The sequence below is a fragment of the Osmerus eperlanus genome, chromosome 4, assembly GCF_963692335.1.
Source record: "Osmerus eperlanus chromosome 4, fOsmEpe2.1, whole genome shotgun sequence".
In the NCBI taxonomy this organism is placed as follows: domain Eukaryota; kingdom Metazoa; phylum Chordata; class Actinopteri; order Osmeriformes; family Osmeridae; genus Osmerus; species Osmerus eperlanus.
This window is the reverse complement of record NC_085021.1, coordinates 13,680,954-13,706,714: the sequence shown is the minus strand read 5'-3', so window position 1 is coordinate 13,706,714 and position 25,761 is coordinate 13,680,954. Positions and strand designations below refer to the sequence as shown.

General features: G+C 45.0%; 1 protein-coding gene across 2 annotated transcripts; it reads right to left on the bottom strand.

Moving 5' to 3' along the window:
- Window positions 1-1,520: 1,520 nt before the first annotated feature.
- On the bottom strand, window positions 1,521-24,140 carry LOC134018923 (adenylate cyclase type 6-like). 2 transcript variants are annotated; one of them, XR_009929965.1, is made up of 25 exons: window positions 23,939-24,140; window positions 21,427-21,664; window positions 20,208-21,144; window positions 8,256-8,405; window positions 8,042-8,163; window positions 7,345-7,456; window positions 6,845-6,972; window positions 6,578-6,736; window positions 6,341-6,482; window positions 6,086-6,214; window positions 5,927-5,955; window positions 5,589-5,736; window positions 5,402-5,499; window positions 5,230-5,317; window positions 4,994-5,110; window positions 4,736-4,894; window positions 4,413-4,588; window positions 4,278-4,301; window positions 4,140-4,169; window positions 3,922-4,054; window positions 3,477-3,740; window positions 3,109-3,313; window positions 2,882-3,006; window positions 2,493-2,745; window positions 1,521-2,397 (listed from the first exon to the last, which is right to left on the bottom strand). XR_009929965.1 is itself a non-coding variant. In XM_062459291.1 (24 exons), the coding sequence occupies exons 2-24, from the start codon at window positions 21,444-21,446 to the stop codon at window positions 2,617-2,619; spliced, it is 3,624 nt and encodes a 1,207-aa protein (XP_062315275.1). In that variant the 5' UTR covers window positions 21,447-21,664; window positions 23,939-24,140; the 3' UTR covers window positions 1,521-2,616. The 2 variants fall into 2 exon arrangements, 1 of the variants encoding a protein (XP_062315275.1); XM_062459291.1 differs by having other exon boundaries at window positions 1,521-2,745.
- Between the last annotated feature and the right edge of the window lie 1,621 nt (window positions 24,141-25,761).

Sequence of the window (25,761 nt, the reverse complement as noted above, 5' to 3'; positions counted from 1 at the left end):
TACCACAAAAATACAATCAAACAGCCATTGATCTTTTATTTTTCAAGGGGAAATGTTATATTTCTCTTTGTCATAGTCCTCAACTCTTCATATACTTTAACAGTCCCCTTTTAAACTCTTTCAACAGGGAAAATACAAACAAATAAAAATAATAGGATAGGATTCATCTGGCCTGAGCAGAACACTTTCTGTAGTACGAGAACAACTCTCCTCTGTTCCCAGAAACATCCCTAGAGTCAGCCATCTACCCAACTCCAAAGACAGAACAGTAAATAGAATCAATACAATGCACATTGTCATGAAAAAACATGTTCATTATAAGATTTTGCTTAACTATGTGAATTGCTCTTCATTTGTCACATCTCTGACCGTCACCCTTGACTGTTCCCTGGCGTTCCCAATAGCACAAGGCTGCATGAGCTGGCTTTGGTACAAACATGATCAACTGTATGTTGCCACTGTCAACCAGGGTACTGGATGACAAGTTGCTTCTGACTGGGGATGTGGACAGGTGGTGGGAGAAGGTTTGAAATTATTTCACAAACCACCTTCTCCTTTTCCTGCTGTGTGATTTGTTCTATTAAGGCAATCAAATCATAAAGCAGGGATTGTTTTCCAGTCCCCTTTAAGCACTGAATGGAATACAGAACAATCAGGCATTTCATGATTGTATTCTTTCCAGTCCAGTTCTCATAGTAGGAGACTACCGTAGAGGTATCAATGCTGTTGCACTACTGTGTCACTCTGACTCGGTATCTCAGGATAGGTGTGAACCCTGAAAAGGAAGGCATCAGCACCTACCTGACTGAGATGTGTAATACTGCAGCTGTGTGTTCTGGGTAAACAGTACTGTGGGTAATCTGTATACGGCATGTGTTAACTGGTCACTTAATGGCAAAGAGACAGAAGAAGGCTTGGCTGCAGTTGATCAGTTGGTACCAATGAGCTTGAGCTTAGGTCTGGCATTTTACATGAAAGCGTGCTGGTCTTTGTTCCTTATCATTGGAATGGAATCATTATAATAAGCATATTAATTAACCAGAATCAGAATAATAATAACAACTATAAGAATATACAAATGATGGATACAGAGGTCATACAAAATACCCAACGTTAAAACAAACAAACAGAAATGAAAACAGGATACCACAATCAGACATGCTTTAGAGCAGTTAGGTTTGGCAAGAAAGCAGTTTGTCGTATCATATAAACCTCACAGTGAAAATAGTTATGCCCCTTCAAAATTACAAAGCACAGTATTCAGTCATTATCTCTCCATCTATCTATACATATATTTAAATATGTATATATGTTATGTATATATTTATATACTGTATATAGATATATACATATATCTATATATATATATCATTTTTTATTTAGAAAAGACTCTCTAGCAATTCAGACCTGTGAGTTGGTCTGGTACCACTGTTTTCATCACCACGGCTTCCCTAGATAGATGGTACCGAACCTTCTCCTGGTTCAGAGTCCCTCATTTCTGTTTGCCCCCCAAAAAATGGTAGAAAGGGGCAGAGCAATTAAAAATAAATTAACATAGTCAAAGAAGCTACTGTATCTCCTGCTTCTTATGGGTGGGCGGGGTCAAATCCAGGGTACAAATGCTATATCCTGTCCCCTGAGAGCTGAGCTGAATAAAGACTTCCAATCTTCTCTTAAAAAATGAAAGAGACAGAGAATAATCCCGGAAAAGCTGTTGACAATATACTGTACTGTGGCAGATGACTGAAAAAGTAATTTGACATATTTTGTTCAAACTGCAACTCTGCTGACAGCACTGTAAGACGGGTACTGTCTGCCGTGTAACAGATTGAGTTGGTGATCACTGATCACTGCAGACTTTTGTGAGAACCTAACAGACATGTCTTGCCTAGTTTTTAGTAAATACTTTGGTCTTTGGTCAATATTTTCCTTCTCAATTTATACACATATTCATACACACACAAATATGCATGTACATACACACTTATAAACGTGTAATAAACTGGATATTTGTGCAAGTATGTATTCACACTTTTTTATAAAGGACTTTTTGCACAAAACATCTAGTTCAAAATAAATAAGTAATCTAGAAATAAAACATGAGTACCTGCTTCATAATTCTCATGAAATAAAAATGACTGAAAAAATCACACAAAATAAGTCCAAAAAGTAGCCTTTTGTACAGCGTTTATCTTCTTTTGACACAGGCTAAAGGCGTTGTTTTAAATAAACAGACTTTGCATCTTTCAAGTAGCCTGAGAGAGAGGCTAGACAAGAGAAAATCACTTGTCCTTTAATGTGTACTGTATGTGGGCCAAGACCTGGCTGTGTCACACATCCCTTTCCTTCTCAGCAAGAACATTTTCCTTCTGAAGTCCTGGAGTCTCAAAGTCTTTTGCACCTTGCTTTGGCACCTTCCTGCCAAAGCAAATTCCTTGTCTGTGCAAACTTTCATGGCGAATAAATCCCATTCTGATTCTGATTCTGATTTTCTTCTTTGCTCAGTTTTTTTGAGACGGCATTGTTAGTTGTTAGGCATTGGTTCGCGAGGCGAGTCCTCCCTCAGTGGTGCTGTCCTTGCAGTGGGAATCTTCCCAGCTCCAGTGGCCATGGCTGCTAACTGTTGGGTGGTCCTTCATTCAGGAAGTAAGTTGTCATTTCCCCTTTACCTTTGACCTTCACAACTCCACGACACTCAAGTATGTACCCTTTATCTTCAAGCACCTGGTGTAGGTCTGTGGTTACCTGAGAACAGTCACAAATATATAATTTGTTATCAAGAGGATTGCCAGGTAACTGCATAACTGAGTCATACAGAACCCTGCTTTTTGGATAAAAAATGAAGGCGCCAACAGTATAAATTGATTCAAAAAGTCCACACCTGAATGCGATCGGGGACTCCTGTGCTGTCCATACGACTGGCCACGTTGACTGTATTCCCCCAGATATCGTACTGTGGTTTCCGAGCACCAATTACCCCGGCAACCACTGGCCCAATGTTGAGACCTGGGAACAAAAGAGACATAAAACACTTTGCCGTCACCTTTATCGACAATTTGACTGTAGACAGTTTAGAAGAGCACTTATTCTGTAGGCCTCTCCCCTCACCTATCTTCATCTGAAAGTTGTTGAATGAGTGCTCATTGATGTACTTCATCTGCTCCCTGAGGCGCATGGAGTAGTCAGCCAGGGCCAGGATGTGGGAGCGGCCCTCACGGTCGTAGGTGGAGTCGTTGAGGCCGGAGGCGGCCATGTAGGTGGAGCCGATGGTCTTGATCTTCTCCAGCTGACGGAACTTCTCCTCACTGATGATCTAAAGAAACGAAACACACAGGCCAGGGTTACTGTATGAGGTTAAGACAGCTATGTATGAACACATAACAGCCTGCAAATATACTAAATGTCCTAAAATGACAAAGATCCTGATCTTACACAGCCTGCTACACTCTCCCCTGCATCCTCCCTGTCTCGCTCACCTCGTCAAAGTCAGCGATGATCTCGTTAAGCAGCCGGAGACACTCCACCCCCTCGTTGTTGGCCTCCAGCTCCACGTAGAACTCCGAAAAGTTGCTAATGGAGGCGAACATGACGGCCACACACTCGCACGACTGGTAGTAGAGCTCGTCGTTGCGGCGCTCGCGCGCCAGGAAGTGGGCGGCCACGTCCTTGGGCAGGATGTTGTGAAGGAGGCGACGGTTGTAGGCCTGCAGCTCCTCCATCTCCTCCTTCTCCTCAGTGGCCTGAGGGCCAGAACATAGACAACATTAACACGGCTGTGACCTCATTATGACAGCCGGCACACACTACTAGATGATGTATTTAGTGTTTTGGGTCGTTTTTGTGTGGACCCTGCGGTGGGGGGGTCGTACAGAGAAGAGTTAGACGGTCGAGTAGTGCATGGCGCCCCCTAGCTACTGGTACCTGTAGTTTCCAGAGGAAATCGAGGCGTGCTGTGGATTCCACCTGCTGGGCGTGCAGGTACAGCGCCAGCACAAAGACTGTTAGGATCACTGGGGTCATGACCCTCAGGGACACTTTGGTCTCACTGAATGGGCTACAGAGAAACGGAAATGAGGTCAGAGAGGAAAGAAAATTGAATAATAAATCAAATGTTCTTGTTATATCCTGGAATAACTTACCACTGGTCTGTAGTTTCATTGAAACTGGACCTGAGAATAGGAACATGGTTAGCACACACACATTAGGAAACATGCTGTATATTCAACAAAGGAAAGAATGAACTCCAATCGAAAGCTGAGATGATTTAGGATTCTTACCGCTGAGTAGCTTCACTGAAATCACTAGAAAGGAAATTGCAAAGATTTGACCATGATCCTTGGTAATCAAGCGTTAGACATGTAGGCGATGAAATGCCTCCCTGAGGGCGGTAAACAGGCTCTGGCGGTACTCACATGGCATTGGAGGTGACAAAGAGGTCGGCGTTGTCGAACAGCGCCACCTGTGGCCACTCCACCAGCAGCAGGAAGGTGAGCTGGATCAGTAGCATGAGAGCCAGCTTGCCAATGCTGCTGATCTGCAGGAACACTGAGCAGGCCAGCAGCGTCAGCAGCACACTGTAGCTGAAATACTGAAACACACACAGAGAAACACAGCAGCAGGCTTCAGGAGAGATTCATGTTCCTCCAGCTGATCAGTTTTGGATGAATGAGCTGAGATATGTGAGTGTTGACCGTGCAGCCCGGTGATAGGCGTGTGTTCAGGGGTACACGCCTACCTCTGGGAAGGGGCAGGAGGGGCCCTCGCTAGGGCACATCTCCAGACCCCCATCCACAGACACGTTCAAACTGTGGATTAGACAGGGCGTCACCATGGCAACAGAGGTGTTTAGCTCCCGGGCAACGCACTCCGCCAAGCTTTCTGTGTCACAGGCAAACTACAGCCCCAGGGGAGAACACATAGAAGTTACTCAGTGCGTGGGTGTGTGAATGAATTATTGTGTGCGTGTGTTCTTATCTAGTATGTACAATCTTACCATGTTGACAAAGGCAGAGATGAAGACAAGGATGATAGTGAACACCCCAACCAGTGTGCTCTTGGTGCGGGACTGGACAATCTTCTTTGACACTGTCTGCATGGCAGCTGGAAAAAGCTAATAGACACAGTCAAATGGGTGGAGAACGTCAGAGTGCAGTATTCACACTGTATAGCTGAATGTGGAGGTATATAAACTGTGTCTATATAACGTGTCTGTATAATTGAGTCTCTCACCTTTATGCAAGAGTATATGGCACAGATGAAGAGGATGTTGGCAAGGATGATGAAGATACTGATGTAGATTCCCAGCATGACTGGTGTACTGCAAGAGGGAATGCAAGAATAGTCAAAGTAGCATACATGTGTGTGTGTAGGTGGGAGGGGGGGGGGTGTGCATGTCACTTACTGTGGAAAGATGACAATCTGAATGAAGGAGATGAAACAGAAGACCAGTAGAGTGCAGGCCACATATCCCCCAAAACGATCATCCACCTTCTTTGAATACTATAAATTGAGAGACGTAGATCAGATAACACATGTTCCTATATAGGCTGTAGTGGTACCCCAGGGCAGCCTGGGAATTGTAGTCCAACCTTTTTCTCCAGGCTAGGGGTCTGGAACGTGAGCAAGAACTTCTTGACATGGTCTTTCCTCAGCTGGTCGATGCTGCGAGCGTCAATGGCTCGTCCCAGGAACTCATCCACCTCATCCTCTGGGTTCATTGCCTCCTGAATGCCACGGCTACATGGGAAAGAGTGAAAAGAAAGAAAAAGTATAATAGATAAAGTTCTAAAGTTATAAGACGTAAGAAGTTGAGCCAGAAAAGCTACATTGTGACAAATTGCATTTAATATGTCGTATGTTGTTATTCAATCTCTCTCACATGGAACACAATGACTGTTATTAACTGTCAAAAGAAATGAACACATACTTGTCTTTGCTGGATGTCTCATCAATTCCCTGTGGGGGACAGATAGATGTTGGGATTAAATACAGCTAAGATATACGAGCAGGACACTTAGATGGATCAAATGTCTAAAATGTTCAGTATGAATTCAGTTGGGTTTGAATGACTTGAGAAGGGTCTGACCATCTGTCTGAAGACTTTGGAGTCCTTGGTCCTGGAGAAGGACCTGTCAGGCACCCAGCGAGGCATCAGCCCCTCGTTGGAGTTGGCCCGCGTCCGCTGCATCTTAGCCATCATGGCCTTCTCGTCTTTCTGTAGGCACACATACAGAAAACAGACAGCTTTACTTACTGACACGTTCACAGGTTCGATGCTTGCTCAGGTCTGACAGCCGTTCTCATTTCAGTGTATGTGATGAGTAGGTGGGATTTTACTCACCCGTTTTTGGCTGCAGCCCAGCACCAGAAAGGTCTCAATGTTGTTCTCCTTCAGGTAGGCGTTCCTCTCCCCTCCGAAGCCTGGCTCCACCTCATAGTCCCCGTTCAGGTACTGCAGAGTGGCCTTGGTGATGTGGATACGTCTGAGGAGGTGCCACAGCCAGGTTTGTGTTATATTGTGTGTAGGTGTTGATTCCTGTGTCATGAGAACACGCGAGATCATGCTTCTACTTCTCACCCTGCTTTGCCCCCGGCCTCCATGTGGTTGGCTAGCGTGACATCATTGGACCACACGTCAAACTGCCACTTCCTGAGTCCCAGCACTCCGCAGTGCACACGCCCGCTGTGGATGCCCACACGCATGTTCACGTTGACCCCGGTCACCTCTCGCACCAGCCTGCCGAAGCGCACACACAGGAGGTGTAATATCGCTCCTCCATTTGAAGACCCAAATGTGTGCTTACACACACATACACACACCCATAAACACAGCAGCACCACTTACGAGATGGCCTCTATCATGTCGACGCCCATTTCCACACAGCAGTGAGCGTGGTCGGCCCGGGGCTCGGGCAGCCCAGACACACAGTAGTAACAATCCCCCAGGATCTTGATACGCAGACAGTGGTTCTCCTGAGAGGGGGGACAAACAGTTATCAAAAAAGTGTGAGACTAAATAAAAACAAATAATCCACTGTAAGGGGAAGGGTGAGTAAAGTGAGGAGTGAAGAGAGAGACAGCAGGAAGTAGAAAATGCCCAAGCAGAAAAAGAGTCTACTTACATCTTTTTCTAGACAATTGGAAGTGTCTTTTAATGTACTGATTGTGTACATTCACATACTTATTGACAACTTTAATATATGGAATTATGTAGTAGAGAGACAGAGAGAGAGAGAGAGAGAGAGAGAGAGAGAGAGAGAGAGAGAGAGAGAGAGAGAGAGAGAGAGAGAGAGAGAGAGAGAGAGAGAGAGAGAGCAGAAGAACAAAGATTCCCAGTCTGCTTACCGATGCCAGTTTGTCGAAGCGAGCAAAAAGCTCATTGAGTGTCATGACTAACTCTTGAGCAGTGCATTGAGAGGCAAGGCTGGTAAAGCCCTCAATGTCTGCAAACAGAATACTGTAAAAAAAAAAAGAGTATTCATTATTAATGATCAGTTACTGATCAGAATTATGTTCAGACTGAGAAAGGAAGACTGAGGGGAAGACAAAACAAAACATATGGAGCATATGGAAGAGAGAATGTGTTTTTTGTATTTGTGTGTGTGTGAGTGAAAGAGAGAGTTTGTGTGTACTGTATAGTGTGAATACACTCAGTGCTGTAATTGAATTTGGGCTGGAGTGTCCTATCTTTGGGGTATTATCTTATCTTGGCTGCTAGTGATTAAGTATTCCCTCACTAGTGTTAATTAGCCTGCTTTCTGCCAAGACACTCTACTGTGTGTGTGTGTGTGTGTGTGTGTGTGTGTGTGTGTGTGTGTGTCTGTGTCTGTGTCTGTATGTAACTGTGTGTGTCTGTATGTGAGTGTGTGTGTGTTTATCTGCAAGAGAATGTAGATACAGTATGCCACAGAAATAAATGTTGACTGTTTTCTGAGGGTAATAGATGGTTACTATGTGAGTGTATTATGGTCCTGTGTCTACAGGCCTGGTTTATGGTGTGGCCATTTGTAACTAAGGTTTCCCTCATGAGTAGTGTGCTGACCTAACATTGTCGTGCTTCTGGATGTAGATCTTATGAAACATCATGTCTTCTTTCTTTGCGTTAATGTCAGCCTTCATCTCCATAGCAACATGCCTTGGCAACACAGACAGCAACAGGCGCTCCTAAAGTAAAACAAAACAGACATGGTCAGTATCTGCAACTTAAACATAGTGTATGTGTGTGAGTGTGTGTGTCTGTGTGTGTATGTGTGTACCTGCTGCTGGTTCTCCCTCTGTAGGTGCAGTCTGGCCTGGATGTAGCCCCTGGTCTCCTGGAAGGCCTGTCTCTGGGAAACCTCAGCAGGGTAGTGGGTACAGATGCCAATGATGTTGGTGCACAAGAAGATCAGCACGTTGGCACTCACCTGGTGGACAGAGGAAAAACATCTGACTTACTTCAACGCCAAACTTAGTCATTTTATGCGCAAAGCTAAGACCTCTGGCCAGGGGGCAGAGTGGAGTCCAAAAATATTTCTCATGGATGAACAGTACTGAGAGTAAGTGAATACAGTTACAAACGGTTACAGTCCTTACTCTCTCCCTCACACACACACTTAAAAACACACACATTTGGACACACAGATACACGCACACACGCACGCGCGCACACACACACACACAGAGAAACGTTGATAGTATAAGCATCCCCTGTGAGGGACACGATCCTATTTGTGGTATCAGTTTTCTCCCCTTTGATCTTGACAGTCCGTTGACCAACTAATATGTTTTACAGCTGCGTTTGAAAGGCTTTATCTTGAAACAAAGATGGGTTTTTATGTGTCCTGCTCTGGGACATCCTGGACAGTCAACACCGTGTCCCCTGCTGCATCGTGGGAAGAGCTGTTGCCCTTTGACCTTTCGCTGGGACATTTCCTTTAAAGACGTGTTCTTGTTTACAGCCTGAGAGGAGAATGCTCTGCTCCAGAGGCAGCTTCTGGCCAGCAAACACAGGCTTAGCACAAGCCAAGAGCAAGCAGTGATGTCACATCCTGTATCAGACCCTAAATTAGCCAGAAATAAGAAATTTAACGATCTAGCAAGGGGGTTCACCAGGGTCATTCCAAAGCTACTCCCGCTGTCATCTTGTAGAAACCAGACAACTAACATGTTTCCTCAGTCTTAGACCTCACGGTCTACTTCACTGTGTTTGAGTTATTCTATTCAGGCATGTCAAACCTCCGGGTCCGACAGGTTTCTGTGCCTCAATCAGGTTGCAGATGTATCCATACTGGACAGAAAAATAATAACACCAATAGAGATTACCCTCCAACATCATGACTTGCATTCCAGTAACCATATTGTTACATACAAGCTGTCCTCCCAAGATAATACCAACACCAGTTAGGACAGAACTGTTGGGACAGGATGTGTGTGTGTGTGTGTGGGGGGGGGGGGGGGGTATTTTTAGATGAATGAACATGAAGACTGAGGTATGAAATCAGACCTTTATCTCAATCTACAATTACTAAATAAAATGAGGTCTGAACTGATACTGAACTGTCCGTTATACAGACAAATAACTGAAGTGAGGGAAGGAATGAACGAGGACCAAGGCAGAAGAGATGAGAGTAAAGGTGACTGGAGGTGAGAGAGATAGCAGAACATCGGGAGCAGCAATAGGACACAGATAATCAACAGTGGACTGAGAGGACAGGCTCGGGGTAGGAGTAAAAAATAGAATAGCATTATGGACAACACTGATAAAATGGTAGACAGAAGGATGTTAAGGACAGGAAGGAAGTGGTGCTGAGGGAAAGAGGGAGGGGGGGAGGAGAGAGAGAGAGAGAGAGCGTAGAGTTGCAAGGCAAGAGAGAAAGGGAGAGAGAGAGGGAGAGAAATATATGGGCCACAGTGACATTAGGCAGATGGCTCCAAGCGCACAGCTCTGTTTACATTACTCTCACTGTTCAAGCAAAAACAGGCCAGAGACCAGAGAGAAACCTGCTATTCTTGTGTGTATGAGTGAGTGTTTGCAGGTGAACGTCTACTGTCTGCCAATGTGTATAGACAAAGTACTGAGTACATGTGTGTGTATTTACACATGCTTATTGTGTGAATTTCAGCTTGTGTGTGCGAGTTTTTGTATTACGCTTTCTGCATATGCCTGGGATCATGGTCTAAACGTAATTGCTTGCTTTTCTCAAGAGGGAGAGGGCTGGCAGGTTTACATAGTACACAGTCAGGTCCTGTATTTATGCAACAGCACTCAAAAGTCCACTAACTGTACCTGTAGAGGCCTACCTGTAGCTAGAGTTCCACCATTAGGCCTACCTCTAGCCTTAACTCTACTTGTAGCCCTACCTTCCAACTGTGGCTGTAAGTATCCTGTTATCTACTTTGTCTTTCCTGTTCCTGGTTCAGCACCAGTTTTTAGGAGTTGTGACCTCAAAGCAGTGGCCAGAGGATGTACAAAATAACTGAACTGTGTAGCACTGCAGGCGGCTATGCCTCGGGGCCAAAGTATATTGTCAGGACAACCCATTGTATCACATTTCTGAAATCAGAAATAGATTTTGTTGTCAAGTCCGTCCTCATTTCCCTTGCTGGAATGATATGACAGGCTCTCTGTAGAGGTCTAATCCCTCATATCAAAATGGACTTATGTAAGACCCGTCCCTGATGTACACAGACAAAATAACAACAGCACAGGCAGCATAGATTAAAATGCATTTATCACACAATAAACCACCAAGAGCTTAGAGAAGATAGACAGACTCAATCAATAAATGACCAAATGATTATAGAGCTAAAGAAATGACAAGTAAATGGTATTCGAGTCTACCGGTAACTGGGTTTCTGATTAAAATCCAAGGACCAATGTTCTGTGTGAAACAAATCTGGTTACTGTGTTTGATTGAATGACATCTTAAATTAAATGATTGTAGCATCTTTCTCCTCCCAGCACCCACCCTAAACAGGGGGGGTGGGGCTCCCCCCAGACCTTACCCAGCCCAGACCTTACCCAGCCCAGACCTTACCCACCCCAGACCTTACCCAGCCCAGACCTTACCCACCCCAGACCTTACCCACCCCAGACCTTACCCAGCCCAGACCTTACCCACCCCAGACCTTACCCACCCCAGACCTTACCCACCCCAGACCTTACCCACCCCAGACCTTACCCACCCCAGACCTTACCCAGCCCACACCTTACCCACCCCACACCTTACCCACCCCAGACCTTACCCACCCCACACCTTACCCACCCCAGACCTTACCCAGCCCACACCTTACCCACCCCACACCTTACCCACCCCAGACCTTACCCACCCCACACCTTACCCACCCCAGACCTTACCCAGCCCACACCTTACCCACCCCAGACCTTACCCACCCCAGACCTTACCCAGCCCACACCTTACCCACCCCACACCTTACCCACCCCACACCTTACCCACCCCACACCTTACCCAGCCCAGACCTTACCCACCCCAGACCTTACCCACCCCAGACCTTACCCAGCCCAGACCTTACCCACCCCAGACCTTACCCAGCCCACACCTTACCCACCCCAGACCTTACCCACCCCAGACCTTACCCACCCCAGACCTTACCCACCCCAGACCTTACCCAGCCCAGACCTTACCCACCCCAGACCTTACCCACCCCAGACCTTACCCACCCCACACCTTACCCACCCCAGACCTTACCCACCCCAGACCTTACCCACCCCAGACCTTACCCACCCCACACCTTACCCACCCCAGACCTTACCCACCCCACACCTTACCCACCCCACACCTTACCCACCCCAGACCTTACCCACCCCAGACCTTACCCAGCCCAGACCTTACCCACCCCAGACCTTACCCACCCCAGACCTTACCCAGCCCAGACCTTACCCACCCCAGACCTTACCCACCCCAGACCTTACCCACCCCAGACCTTACCCACCCCAGACCTTACCCAGCCCAGACCTTACCCACCCCACACCTTACCCACCCCAGACCTTACCCACCCCAGACCTTACCCACCCCAGACCTTACCCACCCCAGACCTTACCCACCCCAGACCTTACCCAGCCCAGACCTTACCCACCCCAGACCTTACCCACCCCAGACCTTACCCACCCCAGACCTTACCCACCCCAGACCTTACCCACCCCAGACCTTACCCCCCATCTAGCAGGGCAGCAAGGGGAGGGCTCTCGCTCAACCTCCTCTTCCTGCAACACACATCTTAACAGACCAAGAAGCTTTTATTGTCAAGCTGGAGGGCCAGAGAATGAGGGAGAGCTAATGGAATATTCAGGCAGTTTATTTATAATGTGTGCTACTTTAAGATTGATTTAGCTCTCTAGTCATTTACTTTAGCAGGAAGTCTGTGGTCTGGACTGAGTCTCTAAACATTGTCTTTTAAGGCTGTCAGGGACCTTCTAAATGTGTCACTTCCACAGAGCTAGAGAAGGATCTGGGAAAGAGGGAGAAAGCGAGAATGTGGACCAAAGAGGGACACGTGGACTAACTGGACGACTACTGTACCTACATCTCACTAGTTCATGGACAGACTAGACTACTGTACCTAGATCTCACTAGTTCATGGACAGACTAGACTACTGTACCTAGATCTCACTAGTTCATGGACAGACTAGACTACTGTACCTAGATCTCACTAGTTCATCGACAGACTAGACTACTGTACCTACATCTCACTTGTTCATGGACAGACTAGACTACTGTACCTAGATCTCACTAGTTCATGAACAGACTAGACGCCCAGGTGAAAGTAGAACACAGTAAGTGTGAGGACACATTGGTTGTCTTCATGTCAGACAAAGTCAAACTGATGTCTTACGTCAAACTATGGTCGAGTGGATGTCTCATGCTGCACTTCATGTAACACACATCTACAAACCTTGCCTTTGTCTTTTCCAAGCTTGTAGAACACATTGTGAGAAAGAGAAGGAGAGAGACCAGGGCCCAGTTGTAGAATTCTTTGACCCTTCAGATTGTACCTCAGAACATTACACCTCACACCCTCTTCAATTGTATTCACGTCCAGGTCTCGTGTTGCTCTTCAAGCATTAGGGTGTTGTTCTTTAGATAATGAAACCCATACCAGGAAAATATTATGAACACATGCTTTAATATGCAAAACTGATCAGAACAGCCATGATCAGTGGAATTATCAGGAGCCCAGGTCTAGTTAACACTAGCCCCTGATGTGGCTTCAGTCAAAACCTTCCACCCTGAGACTGACAGAGACGCTAGCACTGCTTTCACTTAGCAGCCATCAGCCACATTCCACAAGCTCCCTCCAAAACCTGCCGTCCCTCTCCCAGGGTTCAGCGAGGGTGCAGACCAGGGGACCTGCAGGAGGGGGGAGGGGGTCGAAAGCCTGGACGCCTCTGAAAGCGAAGAAACGCTGCTAGTAGAATTGGAACATTAGAACACATTAGAAGGAAGAACACCAAATCCTCCTGAAGCGTAATTCTTGTTGTTCAGAATATAATTTTGAGTGGAGTTAAAAATGCTCTTATTGTTCTATAATAGTACCCATATACTGTACTACATCTTCAAAATCACCAATGATTTCCTAATATGGACCCCTGACGTGCTGATTGGCTGATTGAAGGATCCTCTATGGCTTAACAACAGGACTGTACAGAATTCTGTACTCTTGAGGTTATTTCTATACATAGACATTTAGCACTGGCTTGGGAAAAGATCATTTAGCCAGACAGAACAGGATGTGGAGTGGAGCAGAGCAGCAGTGAATTTATAAGCCGTTTTCCCAGTGGGAGCAATGACTGTTGGGATCTCGTTGTTGAAATGGTGCCAGAGAGAGTACAGTTGAAGCAACTGGCCTTTAAAAAGCATCTGGAAGTCCTTAAAACATCTGTGTTACATCAGTCTATAAAACATACTCTTGTACCCAAAAAAGAATTACTGTGCTGAACTCATGACAAAAATACCCCTCCTTTGGATCATTTCCTCAGGTAAAGGTTATGCCTAATTTTCTCTCTTTCCCTCTGTCTGTTTCTCTCTGTCTTTGTGTGCGTTTTGTAGCCTGATTCCACAATCGCTTTATCTCTCATCTGTTTTTATTCCTCATTAGGTTTTCTTTCTCTCCACCCCCTCGCCAGTCGTATCGCTCCCTCAGTGCCTTGTGTGTGGAACCAGGCCGACAAGCAGACAGCTGCTGGGTTTGTGTGCTCAGCCTGAGCCCATGTCTACACAGTTCTCCCTGCCCTTATCTGAAATAGCCAGAGCTGGATGGTCAGATAGGGAGACAGGCCCTGCCCTGCCCTGCCCAACCAGTCACTCAGCCTGCTACTGTCTGTCTGTCAGTCAACAAGTGCACTCTCCCACTGCACTACCTCAAGCTTTCACAAACTGTCTCAGTCACCCGGCCAGATTCACTCAATAGTCCAGAGAAGATTTTCTTTGTACTTTTATGTCTGTAAAATGTCTTCTATGTGTATGCCCCACGCGGTACAGGTTGAAAACCCAACACTTCCAAAGGCACACACAACCATCAAACCATTTGAACCAAGGTTACCAAGTCACCAAGGCTAACAACAGCCATTCTCCTTTGAAACATGGTTCTCATTCCTCAAGGCCTACAAACACTGTGTGCTTGAACAATCCCCCAGGAAGGATCAAAAACCGGCACGCCACAGCTAGCTGACCAGAGATAAGCTTCTCTGAACCAGACAACTGGCAAACAACATCCTTCTCCCCCCGCCCCGCCCCGCCGCCCCCCCCCCCCACACACACACACACACACACACCTCACCCCCACCAAATAAATGTCCTCCCCCAAGCCATCCATCCATTCTGAACTGTCTCATTTCAATTGCAGAGGGGAGATCAAACAGCTACAGGTATTTCTAGTGATAAAAGCAGTACTCAAAAAGTTCAAATGACTAAGACATCCTGGATAGGCATACATTTACAAGCTTATAATGGACAGGGGACAAAATCCTCTCTAAACTGATGTCCTGTTTTTTTCCCTTGACTGAAAAGCAACATTTACTAAACTGTGTATACCAACAGCCTACTGGGTCTTGACTGCTGGAGTCGTAGTTGTTTCCGTGGCAACCGCTGGACCGACTGAACTGAAGCACTGAGGTAGACACGTGATTGGTTAGTTGTTGTTTTTTCCACCAGTCATTCTCAGAAATGAATGTAAAACTATAATTCCTTCTCTGTGAAGCTTATAGGCCCACAGCTGATAAGGGGCCACTGCAAAGTCTCTGAAGCAGCTGTCTGTGCCAGAGCTAACAAAATGTCATGAATTACTTTTAAACAGGTACATGCAACATGCAGAAACACTGAATGATGCATTACCAGACATGCCCATTGTTTAATGTTACGTTTGTGTAGATCAACTGATCCCTGTCACTGGCCTCAAAACGCTCATAAAGACAGCAGTCAAACTCCAGTGAAGCTGGATAAAGGAAGCTCCCTTCCCACAGCAGGCTGTGCAGTGAGGTGCTGTGCAGTGAGGTGCTGTGCAGTGGGGTGCTGTGCAGTGAGGTGCTGTGCAGTGAGGTGCTGTGCAGTGAGGTGCTGTGCAGTGGGGTGCTGTGCAGTGGGGAGCTGTGCAGTGGGGTGCTGTGCAGTGGGGAGCTGTGCAGTGGGGTGCTGTGCAGTGGGGTGCTGTGCAGTGGGGTGCTGTGCAGTGGGGAGCTGTGCAGTGGGGTGCTGTGCAGTGGGGAGCTGTGCAGTGGGGTGCTGTGCAGTGGGGTGCTGTGCAGTGGGGTGCTGTGCAGTGGGGTGCTGTGCAGTGCTAGTGATGGTGGGATCCCATCAGTCAGCAGACAGCCTGGTCCTGAGCTGAGAGTCTGTGTGTGACAGGTAGCCTCGTTAAAATGCTGCCGCCGCGTTAAACACACAAATTATTTATCAGGGAGGCAGTAGAAGCCTGCGTGGGGAGAATATCGGATTCTCCTCCCATCATAGTGCTGCCTCGCTGGTAGTCGCTACCCCCCACTCCTCCACCCCACCTCTTGTTCTCCAGCTACAAACCAAGAGGTTGAGGGTTCACGCCCCCTCGTGATTGGGACTTGTGGGATGAACAGAAACACTGGGCCACACAAGCTTATCTGATGGTCATCCAGCCCAGGTCATCCTAATGTCTCTGAGGGGGGGCTGGGGGGGGGGCTGAGAAAAGGTCACATTCACTTGAAAGCAACTCTGCCCTGATTCAAAGCAAAACAAACATTGCCTTACAACACTGGAACTTCAATGACTTTCTCTGTCTAATAGAATGCAATGATTTAAAATAACTCCTGAATGGATTTCCAGTGGAACTCTCCTATCAGTGACAGAGAGACCTATCTCACTGAATGAAACAGAACATACTGAGAAGCAGGGAAACAGGCCAGAGCGCAATATTGACTGTGTGTCCTGACCTTAAGTCCTCCAACCAGGCTCGATGTGCTGTCTAATGGGCTTTCAGGGCCGAAGCCACCGTCTCTGCTGTGGCTGGGGATCAAAGATCTTTTCCAAAATGCATTAGGAACAACGTCATGAAGTGCCGTGGTAAAAAATTACCACAGTGTGTTTGACTTTGTGTTTGTGCCACAGAATGTACTATCGGGTACCTGTGTTCATGTGTACGTGCGTGCATGTGTGATTGTGAGTGTGTCAGTGGGTGTTTCGTGTGTGTGTGTGTATGTGTGTGTGAGTGTGTATACAAAGTGGGATAGGGTTAGTTGTGGCTCTGACGCAGTCTTTGATGAGACCGTTCCATATGACGCAGTGCTGAGCAGGAACGCCAGGGGCTGGGTATTTTTAGGAACAAGTTTCTGACCTCTTACAGCCTCTGGATCAACAACATCCACACGACAATACCAGCCGCCATTGTCAGAAGACACCATGGTAAAACGAAAACTGGTTTGAAGTTGAACCAAAACGTGAGATTTCTTTCCAAGAAAGGACCACACAAACAAAGAAACCAATGCAATACTGCACATGCTCAATCAAACAAAACAGACGCTCTCATTTACACACTCAGTAGTATAGTGTCTGAAATGTGTCACTGATATGTAAAATCTGCCTGTATTGGCCAAGCCAACTTTCCCAATCTTTACACATCACATTCGTTAGTCACCAAAGTATTAGTAAGTATACAATGTTTTGGTTAAGTGTGATGTTTCCAATTAAGGTTTCCAAGTCACCCAGCGTTTAAGTTGAAACTGATGGGAACACACATACACACACACACAAATCAAGACAATGCATTCCAAAGAGCGTTCCAAAGAATACAAAGAGCTGCAGAAACTCTTATTAGAGAGCCCTAAAGGAGGGGTCAGCCCTGCCAAAGATTGTGTACGTGTGTATGTGCAGGGATGCTCGCATGCGCGTGTGTGCATGTCGCTAATTGACTTCAGCTGGGGAAAGACGACTGATGATTTCATATAGAAAGACACAAGAGACATAGAACGAAAGAGACATAGAGAGATAAGTGTATATAAGTATTTAAAAAGTACATGAAATCCCTCTCCTTGAAAATTGTTCAGATGTTTGACAGGCTAGGAGGAGCATGTTAACTCTTACTAGGGGTAAACCTTTGAGAAAACCACAGGGTTGATGTACTCCAGGCAACATATCTCACCACTTTAACATCTCAAGCCACATTTGGCATTACATTGAAATGTTTAAAAGAATATGAGGTCTTTGTATAATTTTTTACAACATGTCAGACACATACATGTAGCTTGACTCTCAGTGAATTCACTTCACAACGCGCCAGTCATGCTGTCCTGGCAATCGTAAGAGTAAAAAACGTAGCCAAGTGACGAAACATAACTTATCAATTAGCATGTAAGCATCTCAGAAAATGATTATGATCTGTGCTTGATCTGTGCCCCTCAATGGGGACTGCTTCTCAGCATCCCCATTGAGCTTTGTATCTAAACACTGTCTCTTTAAACAGTGAACCGGGTGTTTAGCCCTGGTAGAGACAATAAAAGTAGGGGAGCCTTCAGCATTAGCATGCACACAAATGCACGCACGCATACACACACACACACACACACACACAGAAACACACTATATATACCTGACCTTGGGTCTAGGGATCTACTATATCATCTGACTCTCATTCTTAGAAGCCCAGGAAAAACAAACAGAGCCTTCTGAAAACACACATCCCTTAAATGATTGACAGTCATAGAAACTGAATCAACACAACCGTTTAATGAGAATCTTCTGTGTGGCTATAAAACACAATTTACACTTTTGCTGGGACCATAAGAAGGACTTGTGTAACCCGAGTCTAGATTTATAATCCAGCCCAGGGGAAAGGACTCTCAGCGGGTGGTCTTACATCGGTGACAGGCAGGGAGAAGCCAAGGGATGTGACTGACAAGTTGACAACATAGCCTGCATCCTAATTACACCCCTATGTCTTTATTCTCTGTGTACATCATAATTACACGAATGAATCATTATCTGAAGTACATTTACACCAACAGGATCCCACTGAGGTTAATGAGTGATCGGAGAAAGGGGAAATACTAACACACAAGCGCAAATAAGTGATTAATGGTGCTGTATTACTGTGAAACACAGTTCACACAAGGGGCTGGAGGGACACAAACTACTGTTGGTCTGTGTTTATCTTATGACCCTCATGCACTTGCCCTCATGGCAAACAGAGCAGAGCTTGTAATGGTGCACTGTATCAAACCTATGATATTGGTGTCATCAGCAACACCAAGTTCTCATCGGCTTTTAAGAAACGTTATGTTGTTCAGCAGTGATGTGATCGGCTGTATTGATAACATCCAAATGGAAGACATAGATGTCACTATAGCAAGATATATATGAGTCTTTGTGCATTTAGCTGTGTATGAAAACTGTACAGGTTGAAACCTACTTACTGTTCTCTCTCACAGACATCAAATGATTTCTCTTTTCTTATTCAAGGTAAATAACATCTTTGCCTTAATCATGGCTTGACATAACATACTGTGCTACGTTCAGTATAAGTTTCAATGATAGCTACGTTCTATTAAGAATACATTGCAATTGGCCTAGTGCAAAATTGTCATCAGATTCATCAATATAATTCTATATTTATAAAGCATTTTCTAGTTCTGGAGTATTGTAAATAAAAACTAATTGATACCTCAGTACTGTAAATAAAACCTAAGTTGCACCTCTCTCAGCTTTACATGGGATGTACCTGTTGGATCCTTTATAAAAAGGGGGTTAGGGGTTATTGCTTTAAAGCACAGTATGGATGTCACTATTCACAATTCCTTAATTTCAATTTACTTCTGAAAATATTGAGTCTGTACACTCTCCAAAGCAACTTAAACTGGTCTCACTTGACAAATTGTAGAATTGGTTTTATGGTTCTTGGGTCTGCTGATGTTAGCTGAATGTTGAACTAAACATTATAGTTTTCAATTCAACTTAATCAACTTCATTTTTTAAATCTGCTGAAGGAGTTCTGGTTCTCAGGCGGTAAGAAGCATAAGAACCTTAACTTTACTTAACTACAATGATGTAATACATACAGTATGCTTTGAGTTCCTGAAAATCCATTTCCTTGTAATCAAGGGTGGAAACTTAATGTTTCACCATTATCTGGACCACACATTCCTCTATGTCCCTTAATTGTTTTCATGGAATGGTCTCTCCATTATTCCTCTCCCATACCTTCATACCAATTAACTGTTACACAGCTGTTATGGTGGTCCACAATGCACCCAGCCCCCATACCACGCCTCACCCCTGGAGGGAAAGTACAAAATGTCCATTGTATGGGAGCACAGAGACCTGAGTGATACTGCTCCATATTGTTCTGGTATTCTCTCACTGCAACACACACACACACACACAAACAGAGTCACATAGCCATCTGCTAAGGCAGTTCATTCAGCCTACTGACCTTCAGCTAGCCCTTGGGTCCTTGGCATGTCACACAAACAACATACTGTGCAGTAGGACCCACACACAGGCCTAAAGTACAGTGTCTGAACACTCAGGCTAACACAGAGGTGTAAAAAGTGACCAAACACAATAGCCTTGCACATCAATTGCACTAAACCTTTCTCTAAAAGTGCTTTCTCCCAAACCTCACGAGACACATGTCCAGATGAACTTTTTAAGAACTTCCACCATGTCAAACATGTTGTCCGCTCTAAGTTTAGTGTGCAATATGTAGAGCCAGACAGCAGCAGCCCCTGTGTAGTGTAGTCCTCTTACCTGCTTCCAGAAGAATTTATCTTCCTGGTTGATCTGCCAGGTTGTGACCAGGTGGATGGTGGACAGCACTGCTCCGCTCAACACGGCTGCCCTCATCCTCACAGGCAGTAGAGTGTAGATGATGTAGATGAAAAACACGGACCACCAGATGCCCTCAGAGGCGCTCCGAGGGGCCACCATCAGGACCCCGAACACCTGCACTGAAATCAACACCCCGATCACCAGGTAGCTGACCATCCACATATAGTCCTGGTGGAAGCCATTGCGGTTGCACACCACCATGAGAGCCATGAAGAGAGCCATGGCCACAGACAGGGCCGAGGAGTAGGCTACATGAGGGGCGGCATGGACACAGTGGAAGATCAGCATCACGCCACACACAATGACCAGCACGCCCATCAGCATGGTCAGGGAGCTCTGGTTGAGTCTGAAGAAATAGCGTTGGTACAGACGCTCCAGCTTACAAGACTGGAACTTCTTTGATTGGAACACACGCACCACTCTGAGCCAGCAGTCTGCAGCGGTCACCCCCCCTCCCCCATTCGGACCATCGTCCCCCCCCTCACCATGCCCGCCGTTACACCCCCCCTTCCTCCCCTTCAAGTCCCCATCCTCAAAGCCCAAATCGACAGATTTCAGCCCCACCCCTTCCCCAGGGGCCCCTCCCCTCTTGCCATAGTGGTCCTCCTGCCATCCAAAGCGAACGCCAAAGTTGCCCCCTCCACCCATGGCCCCGGACCCGCCTCCACGGTGGTGCTGGGGGAGGGGGGCTCCAGAAGGGGGCTCCATGGTGTCTGGATCCCGCAGACAGCTCATGTAACGCGGGTTGCAGAGAGACGAGCCTCCCTTCCTTTTGGACTTCTTGCCATTGCGCTCTCCCCACGCAGTCTTACGGTCATCCACTCTGGCGACTAGGAAGCCGCTGAACCAGGACATTCTGTGCAAGTGACAAAAAAGAAGACACGGTAGAGAGATGATTAGCATAGGAAGAACACTTTTTACTTTACTTGTATGAAAAGATGACTATGATTTTGATTATCTCTAGGAAAACTGTGGTATCGATGTATACAGTATATATGTCAGTGTAATTTCACCACAACTGGTGACTAATTGATACTAAATAATATATAGTACTTTTGTTAACTAAGGTCAGGGATGCAATAACAAAAATCTATATCATAAACAGCTTTCTAACAAGTCGTAAGACTTGCCCCATTACCTGTGTGGGTTCTGGTACATGTCCCAGCCCTGTCCTCTCCAGCCGGTCCACTCATTTATTCCAGTGGGCAGAGATAAGAAAAGGTGAGGTGTTTCAGATGCAACTCTACCGGGGTGTGGCGAGGCGTGGCTGTGACCGTCCACTCAACCCCAGATGACTGGACCAGAGCAGGCGACAGGAGAAGCAGGCTTCAGGTGATTACTCTCTGAAGTGGGGCGCATCTCCAGGGTCTCTGAGTCTAAAGGAAGAGAATGAATCACAAAGAAAGAACTGGTAAGAGACCTGATCATCTAACAGGTATCTAGCCGTTATATCAAAGGAGACTACCCAAAATGTCAGGGATGGGTCATAATCTTACAGGCGGTGTCAAGTCGGGTCTCATTGGATGTGAAGGTTCATAAGCACTCTTATGATCCATTTTAAGGAACCCTGTAGTAACAGATTCATCAATATGTATTAGTTTGTTTCCTTACTAAAGTGAACTGGAACAGATTAAGTAAATAAGAGTTAGTAGAGGTAGTCTCTGTCTACTGTCCTGAATCAGTGATTCATTTACCAAGGATTACTAGACAGCACTTGTATGTCTAAGTGTAATTGACATTACTGAGCGCAGGGCTACTATTTTCTTTGTTGTAATGTATTAGCTGTAATAAAAATGGGTGCTATAGCTGTAATGCTATAGTTGTAGAAGGGCAGCCCATAATTGCTAGGGTTGCTCTGTTGGTTCTTCTTCAAAATAATTCCACGTTTATAATTTTAACACCAGGCTACAAGAAAACATGAGTGGAAAGTAGAATCAATAAATCCGTTTTCACCATCATCATCCCAATCAATTCTGTCACCATCACGACTCATAATAACCAAGCCTCCACTATGAGCTCATGAATAAGAATGAGAATGCTGTAGTTTAACTGTGCTACTGTTGCCCACAGGTTTTTAGTAATGTTATATTGTATTATCGATTTATTTATTTAATTGAAGTGAGTGGCAACTCCTCTCAGAAGGCATGCTGTGTTGATGAAGTAAAAATCGAATTTCTTCACGAAGGCTAAGTTGAGCCTTTCGCACGTATATTCGCTTATTCTGTAGCCTAGGCTATATTACGGCTTCTGGTAAATCAAATAGTTCACGGAACACAATTCCGACCGGTCCCTTTCTCTTTCCACACAAGGTCGAAGAGGAGCCTCGTGGTAAATGTCATAGGCTACTGCTGTCAGTATTTTCTTTGCTATGTTGAGCAGAGCAGCGACTGCATTTACGTTTACCTTCTAGGGTGAATCAATGGTTTCCTCACTAGAGCTTGCAGAATGGTGTGTGGGGGGCTATTCCTCGGGGACATTTGCACGACATTTCAACCGGACAGTGGCACACTCGTTACATAATACAAACAGCGTGGATGCTGGCTAGAATCCGTTCGAAAATTGTTATTTGGCACATTTCCGTAAGCCGGTCGTCTTGCATCGAAATGTCATATTTCTGAAAAGATGATATGCAAAGAATGCGCTTCAGTTAATGTTCGCTAAAAGCCTTGCCTATTAAACGGCATAAATATGTGTATAGGCTTCCATACAAGTATTATCAGTAAAATGTTAGCCTATGAGCATACCGAAAGTGTATCCTTGCTTGAAATGTAGCTGAACATTCCCAGCACAGGCCGTGTGATAGCTATCGTCCGCATTCACACACTCGTTACATAACAGTTCAGTGTGGCCTGGGTGACAACCCTATAGCTGAGACCAATGCCATTTCAATGCTACAGTAACAGTAACAATGTCCGACAACTCCAACAGTGCCGCTTGTCATAACCGACTGATAGACTCAGTTATGTTAGCTGTCCTTCAACAGACAAGGAGAAAATTAAGATCTAGCATGGACAGCATCAAGTCCTGACAACAAACAAACGCTAAAATAAGTCAATAAACACGGCAGAATATGTTGTCAAATGAGCTGACTATCCTTTGCCACATTCCAACAAATCGGACATCTTGTCAAATGCCACACTTAAATTATGTAGGTACATTTAGCATTTAAAAAAACATTAGTAGTTCACTGTCTGCATTTCAAAAGATAGAAATGTAAAATGGCATCAAAGGGATGGGTTGGTGATTCATTCGGTTGCCTACATGAAGACATCAAGCGACCTTTAGGATACGATTTGCAATAAAAGCGTTGTTTAGATTTCAGTCTAGTTCCTACATCAACGACGTCAGTGCTTATCTCAAACTTGCAAATCGTGAGATAAAAGACAAATAGCTAACTGTTCTTATGCCTGGGTAGCTACCCAGGAGAAACATTAAACGTCCGATAAGCCAATGGGCTATTAGGCTATAATAAACCCCCAATGTTTTGGAGCCATACGACAATACTAAGTCACCATAACAATCTTGTAATACTTTCTTTTATATAGCCATTGACACAATGCGGTATTGAAATGCACAAGACACAGATCATAGTTATTGGCCTGCGCCAACCATTCTAGATGTATACGGATCACGCTGGATTGGGGTCTCACCGTGATCATCATCTTCCTTCATTTGTTTTTCAAGCAGACCAAGAGATAGCCATATCTTGGGTAGGTCCAAATCGCTTGTATCGGTGATACCCTGTGGTTGTCAATTCAGTGTAGACCAATAGTAACTGACCGTCATCCCGTAGATATCAGGTCTCCCTTTGGCTCTTTACCCTACTCCCCACTCCCTTGCCTCTCCGCGTCTCTACTCAGTTCAGACGCGCCACTGCTCACACTCGGCATTCATTCCGTCCTCGTCACTCCCCCTAGAGGACAATGGGAGAAAGAGCTAGTTCTGCTGTCAAGTTGTAGGCTATATCTCTATGGACTGTACATTGTCTAGCAATGAACTGTACCTTCTTGCCACATGCAACTGCATGTTCTAGCATGAATGAGCATTCACAAATGTTAAATTGTATCCTGGGCAGCTGGGATATAGTGTACCCTACCCAACCCCAAAATATTATTGTTGTTATGTAAACAATTTTACACATTTGATGAGTGATAAGATGAGATCTGTCAGATGGCTGGCCGGATAGATGAACGACAATGAAAATGAGTTGACTTCGTTTATTAAAACGAGCTGCTCGGATCATGTGACCTTTCCACGAGAGAGTGGTCAGATGAGTGAGGCATATGGTTCACAACCGTCCTTATATACAATGTATAGACAAGTTCAAATATAGTGTACACAGAACATTTCCTTACATGGCCAAGCATAGACAGCAAATGAGTACAGTAGAAAAGACAAACAGTTGATAACATCATAACTCATGGAAGTCCTGTTTATACATATTTCCTTCTTACCTTCTCCAGAGTCTGGAGAAGGTAAGATATGGTAACATATCCATATCTATATGGATATGTTATAAAAGTCAACACATACTTCTCCTAACCAATGTCATACACATTCACGCTGTTTACCAAATCGCCAAAATTATTGTCTTTTATTTGAAGGCTTATAAAGAAACCACATATTTAACTACATATCCAAAGATAAAACTTTGATTCAACAATGGATTATCAGCAGTAAATTTGTTTAGCTGGATAATTACTTATATCAAGACAGGTCCTAGCTCTTGACACCATGGCAGTTGCAATGTTATGGCAACCTATCACAAACTACAGATTATTATGTTTATCCTGTTGGTATTTCACATACACACACACACACACAAGTTCAAACAACATTAATTAAAAGAATGCAAAGGCGTTGTTGACTAACTGACTGGTCTCATTATGAACAATGATACATGGATAACAATGACCTGAGATCTAAAAGTATAGTGAAAACAACAGATCCTCTTCTTTAAAGAGGTATAATTTAAACCATAATTATTAATATCTTTGTGAAGCCCGAACCTTTAAAGGAATGAGTGGATGTGTTGCCCTGCAAGTATGCTGTTAGTAGATGAAGGCGGAGAGAAGAGAAATAAGAGTAAGATAAATAAACCTCTGTTTGCTTACTGCTGAGCTGACTGTGGGCCTGCAATATGTGTGTAATGCAGGCCCACTTCTGCTTGTGCTTTTGGAAGGTCCTCTGTTGCCTAAACATTTGAAGTAGGAGAGTACTTAGAAAGTGTTTATGTAAAATTGTGTTTTTAACTGATTAATAAGGGGGACATGAAGTGACATATTATAACAGTATAGCAGAAAAGTTGAGTGGTAATAAATGTGTGACAATGCACAGTTGTTTGTATTCCTTCAATCTGTCTGATCACCTTCATGTAATACAGCTCAGCTGGCAGTAAAATACTGCTGCTTCTTCATGTGAGCGATAAATGTGATTTGTTGACATCACAATGTTAGACGCTGTCAATTAATGT

Excerpts from the sequence above, each read along its gene's own strand:
- LOC134018923 (XM_062459291.1), bottom strand. The coding sequence starts at position 21,446 with ATGTACCAGAACCCACACAG. Across the intron at positions 5,956-6,085 it reads CCAAAGTCTTCAGACAGATG|GGAATTGATGAGACATCCAG; the intron begins GTCAGACCCTTC and ends TGTCCCCCACAG. Across the intron at positions 4,302-4,412 it reads TTTGTCACCTCCAATGCCAT|TGATTTCAGTGAAGCTACTC; the intron begins GTGAGTACCGCC and ends TTTCCTTTCTAG.